The sequence below is a fragment of the Asparagus officinalis genome, chromosome 9 (genome assembly GCF_001876935.1).
Source record: "Asparagus officinalis chromosome 9, Aspof.V1, whole genome shotgun sequence".
Taxonomy (NCBI): domain Eukaryota; kingdom Viridiplantae; phylum Streptophyta; class Magnoliopsida; order Asparagales; family Asparagaceae; genus Asparagus; species Asparagus officinalis.
Window position 1 is genome coordinate 40,802,970 of NC_033802.1, and position 6,029 is coordinate 40,808,998.

General features: G+C 35.1%; 1 protein-coding gene across 1 annotated transcript in view; it reads left to right on the plus strand.

The window, feature by feature from the left end:
* LOC109823998 (uncharacterized protein At1g04910-like) overlaps positions 1–6,029 on the plus strand; it is a 14,090-nt gene that overhangs the window by 4,179 nt on the left and 3,882 nt on the right. The window contains 3 exon segments of the mRNA XM_020390488.1: positions 3,523–3,611; positions 5,131–5,254; positions 5,400–5,683. Of these exon segments, the coding sequence (XP_020246077.1) occupies positions 3,523–3,611; positions 5,131–5,254; positions 5,400–5,683 (497 nt within the window).

Here is a 6,029-nt window from a genome sequence, read left to right on the forward strand (position 1 = left end):
TCCTAAATATGAACATGGATTATATGCAAAGAGGTAACATTTCCAAGATAGGATTTGGCCATTATGGGCTTCAACAGATAGGTTAGTGCGTCCTCTCTGCAAGTTTGCAACCCAGATAAGGCAGTGCCACTTGTTTCCCTTCATTTTGGCGTACAGGTAGCAGTATTATGTTAAGTGGGTATGTGGTAGACAGACAAGCAACAGGGTCATAGTGTGATGGAAGGAGCTCTGATTGGGAGGACAAAGCTGTATGTAGCACAAGAAAAAACCATATACAAATGATCAGATCAAGGGAATGCCGTATAAAGGAGTTCAGCATGCAAGCAACAAAAATGTCAAGGAACATATTGATCAAAAGCAATTAACCTAGTAGAAAGTAGGATGTATAGCTTGCACGGAGGATGATGCAGTCCATTTCAGTGTGTGTGGGAGGGAGTTCAGCAGGACATGTGTGATATATGAAAAGTTGTCTATTGTACATTTCCAGGATCTGCTGTGATACCATGGGCTTCAAACCTCCAACAAATGAGTGTAGTGGCTCCAGTCTACAACACAAATAAGTTAGACTTGTTAGGTTTCCTTCACAATGTAAATATAGCTATAGCATAATGCACAGTCGCAATACCATGATAAATTTATTTGAGATTTTGTTTTATATGTTTTTAGTGTGACTCCCTTGTTTTCACACATGGCTGCAGTCTAAGGTGAACCCAGAGATGTCAAACTTGTCATGCACCCACACTGTGCATCAACACGTTTCACCAATCATAGTAATATCCTCTAGTGGAATCAAATATAAGTACAGGTACAAAACAAGCAAAATAAGGAAAAGTATATGCAATAGACATAATATAGAAAGATATATCTCATAAATGAAATCATGTCTCAACTGAATAAACGGAAATACATCTGATGTTTGAAATAAAAATGAAGTATCTCACATGAGTCAACTAAAAATGAACTAAGGCACACCGCCTTTATAAAATGAAATACAAAACTCTAATATCTGAACAATAAATATAAATCTACGATGGAATCTCAACTACTAAAACTGAGTGACGACGATTATGCTAAAAGTTCGTCATCCTGCGGCTCTCCGAAGCTCTGAACTGCCTGAAAAGAATTGAAAACAAAAAAAAAAGAACTGTCAACAAGAGCATCAGGATGCTACAGCAAGATCACCTTCATCCGTCCCCAGGGAAAGGGCTGCTAGATGAAATTGAGACTCTATCTATTAAGCATAGTCTATCAAGATTATTTACCCTGTATCTAAGTGGAATTAACATTTAGAAACCTATAACACGAGACGTAGTACGTCGAGCGAAATAATCCAAACAAGAAAACTCTCATGTATATACCATATGTCTCAAATTGTAGATAATTAAATATTAATACCGAACTAGGAATAAACAACCTAAATGAAATCAACAATTAGGAACCCACAATACGAGACTGGTACGTTGAGCGAAATAATGCAAATAAGAAAACCCTCATGTATATACCATATGTCTCAAATTGCGAATCGCTAATCATTGATTCTAACTAATAAATAAAGAAAATAGTACAGGAAAGTAAAGACGTCATAATATTATATTTATAATATCTTTCACTATTACTTGGAAGATAAAATAAATATCAGCATATAACCCCACATACTTTCAAGAGCAAAATACCTCGGTCATATATAACTCAGCGATGAGTCATGTTCATAAATGACATCCACCAAGGACGCATGCTATCGAGTAATTGTCACAATGTAAATCCTTGCAAGTTATGATTCATCGCATTATCATACGGGACGAACTACCAAGTCAGTATCCTAACTGTGTACTCGGCTCATTAGTCTCATCGCATCTCTGTACGTAACACGAGTGCAGGACGGACTACCAAATAGGTATCCTAGAAATACGGCTCACAAGTCTCATCGTACGGACTGCTGAATAAAGCATCCTAAACCCGACGCAATGGCCTGTACTAATGGTATATCGACGCACTACTCCATGTAGTACTGAGCGGTGCTCATCAACGATATCCAACATGTATATAACCGTGTAATCATCCCCTATCTCAGGTGTAAACAGATCAATACTTATCAAATTTCCATCGGGATATCCATGTGTGCTACGACACTATACGTGTGTACTCATGACTGTACGTGTATCATCGTGTGGCTCGAACCCCTCGATCATAAATCAAAAGTGCATGAAACAACAAGAAGCAGCCTGACTAGTCGACTAATACCCTTATTAGTCGACTAATCACCTTACTAGTCGACTAGTAACAATAGTAGTTGACTGGACAGACTGAAATCAGTCTGTTTGATCTCCTGTGTATGTTTCGTATATTGTAACTCGTTCAAAACTCAAATTCTATCATCATGAGGCATAAAACAAATTAAAAACTAGACAATTATTTAACAGAGATTATCTGAACAATATTTAAGCTCTTAAATTAATTAAATTAGGGTTAACATCCTAATTAACCAAATTTCTCAAATAACACATAAATTATCAACATGATTAACTAAACATGGTAAAATCTAAACATTTAACAGAGGTAATTTCGTTTAAACATGTTTACGTTACTTAGGTATCACCAACCTAGGGTTTTAACATCTTTAATTAACATGAAAACTTAATTAATTGTTAAACTAGGGTTTAAACATGATTATAACATGATTAACATATTAAAAACGAAATTAAAAGCAACCCTAATGATCATGAATCTAATATAAACAGCAAGAAAAACTATAGAGCTAGCATCGGTTAATGATTTAATCATAAAAAATCTAAACTTTATCATATCGGGTTAAGTTTTAACACGAGATTCATCAATTAAACATATTAAATCCTAAATTAACTATAGGGAAGGGTTTGGGTGAAGATGATCTTGCCTCAACAATGTGCTGCAACTCCTCAAACACGTGTGCAAGATCTATCTTCGACAAAAAGCTCACGATCTAGCCCTCCGCACGCTTATGCGTCTCGAATCTCCTCGAGAAACACCAAATACAAGATTTAGGGTTTGAGGGGAGAGGGTGGTTGTGAACTCACGTGAAAAGTACAGGAATAGGGTTTAAAACATGTTTATATACATAGATATAAGTCTAGGCTCGAAACAAAACGAATCCGACCCGAAACTCATTAGGAATCTGGAAACAGCCCGACCAATCGACTAATACCCTTATTAGTCAACTAATCACCTTACTAGTCGACTACTAAGGGTAGTAGTCGACTAAACAGATTGAAATCAGACTGTTTGTGCATGTTTCGTGCATGATTCTCTTCTACACCCACATACATACATTGAATTGATCTCAAATCAATTCCTAGCATACCCAATCATCAATAAATAATATTTATCACCATATATTCAAATTTACGGAGTTTTATATTTAGTTTCACAATCATTATCGTCATGAAGTTGTTTTCAAAATGCCAATTAATTGATTGGTAGAAGAATGATTTTCTTGTCCAATGCATAGTGAAAATGACTAATCATTTGAAAGTAGTTTTCTTACAGATATGTAATGCAGTTCTTGCAGCACGAATCATGAATGCTACATTGGTGTTGCCTGAATTGGACACAAACTCCTTTTGGCACGATGAAAGGTATCCATTTAAATATGTACTTTTCTCACAATATTCGCCGAAGGCTTTATTATTAAGATTTTGTATATGAATCTCATTTTTGATAGGAATGAGTGTTTTTTCCTGTTGAAAACATTCATCTCGTTTCATTATTTCCTTTTGGAAAATAAATACAAGGATTGCATTAATCGATTTCAAAGGATTCAGTCATGTTAAGTAATTCTAGTGTTGTTCATTAGAACTATAATAAAATTTTGTTAATTATAGTGAACTTACATGCTAACAAAGATTTTTTAACACAGGAAAGATATTATAAGAGTCTTAGGACCTATGTTACCCGGGTACTTCTATAATGAAGCCGTACCCGTACTGGACACGTACATCACACTTTCCCGTACCCAAACTTCATGGACACTTCTTGAATATATGCATACATTTATTAAACATGTACTTAATTATACGATATATGTGTTAATTTAAAATACTTGTCAAAGACTTCCTGGACGTAAAGCTTACACTTCACATCTTTCTTTTGAAACTAATGAGATACGGGTTAGATTCGTTTCAGTCCATACCCAAGTTTAAAACTATATAGTTAATGAGTCGTTTAGATGTCTAGTAAAAAAATGAGTAGTTTACAATTCACGATAATCAATATGATAAAAGAAACTAGTCGTTTAGATGTCTAGTAAAAAAATGAGTAGTTTACAATTCACGATAATCAATATGATAAAAGAAACTAAAAAATGTGATCGGAATTTTAATTCATCAATATGATAAAAGAAACTAAAAAATGTGATCGGAATTTTAATTCTAATGACACATGAAGGGGAAAAATTATCTTATGTACAGTATTAATTCAATATATATGTGTAATCGTATCCCCGTACCCTACATTTTACAGTTTTGCCGTGTCCCGTACCCGCACTCGCACCCGTACTAGTACCCGTGCCCGTTTCCATGCAACTTAGCTTAGGACATGGTTCATCATAAAGTCATCATCAAGCCTTTCCCATCAGAATAAAGTTTCCTGTTGGACATGGATAAATAAAGAGAAAGTTCCAGGAGATGCCTGACCAGATGTTAGTATGATTTGCATTCTTATCAAGGAAAAGAAATGGTACTATTATCACAGTTTTCACATTTCTTTCATAAACAAACAAAATATTATTATCTGAAGATTGAAGAATGAAAAAGAAGCATTTTAGAGACCTCAGTTTAAGATTTTCCATTGATTATTATGCGACATGGATTCAAGGTGTCTGTATCACCCTTCTACGGGGTTAACTGAAAACTTTTTCATGCAGGTTTATCTCTAGTTACCTTTATAGCATCAGCCATGATTCCTTTATTCAATTCATTTTTGGTCTAGTATATATCTTCTAAGTAACAAAAATGGATGATGTAACTATCAGTTCTTATAGTTTTTTAAATAAGTTAATTCTTAATAATTGAAGTCCATCTGCAAGTGTAGATAAGTTTCACCATCTACTGCCAGATGCTTTTCCATGCTAATTTGGTCGTATGTGTCTGTAACCAGCGGTTTTCCAGGTATCTATGATGTTGAGCATTTCATCAGATCATTAAGGTACGATGTTAAAATTGTGGAAAGCCTCCCTGAAATTTCTGGGCACGGGAAGAAGAAAAAGATGAAAGCTCACCAGGTAAGATGCCACACTTGCACATGCATAAACACATTGTTTGTTTTTCTTTTTTTCTTTTTTTTTTGGTGTGATATTTATTCAGTTTTCAGTTATTTGCTAATTCCTTTGGTTTTCTCTGTATTTTTTTTAAATAATTATATGCCAGATGAATCCACCAAGAGATGCTCCTCTAAGCTGGTATACAACAACTGCTCTGGAAAAGATGAGGGAACATGGTGCTATATATCTCACTCCTTTTGCGCATCGCCTTGCAGAAGAGATTGATGAGCCTGAATTTCAGAGGTTGAGATGCCGAGTGAATTATCATGCACTAAGATTCAAGCCACACATTATGAAACTAAGCAGTGAAATAGTAAATAAGCTCCGTGCAGAAGGCCACTTCATGTCTATACATCTTAGGTTTGAAATGGATATGCTTGCATTTGCTGGGTAAGATACAGTGTCTTAACATTCTTATCTATTTTCTCTGGTTTAAAGAAAATGTATAGGAAAACCTATCTATTTTCCGCACTTAACATATGTTAAAGTTGTCTGTGAGGATCCTTCAAGATGCACAATATCTAGGAGCTCCTGCATCCCTGCTGAAAACTTTAAAATGGAATGACAGCATACTTTAACAGGGGATTCTACTTATGATGACTCAGTCTACTGCTCAATTATTATTGTATTGATGCATTCTACCCTCCTGGAGCTGTTCTTTCTATTAGTTAAACCTTAGCTCCGAAAACAGGTCACTCTAAGCTAAAAATTATTAAAGTAGGATGAACTTCAGTAC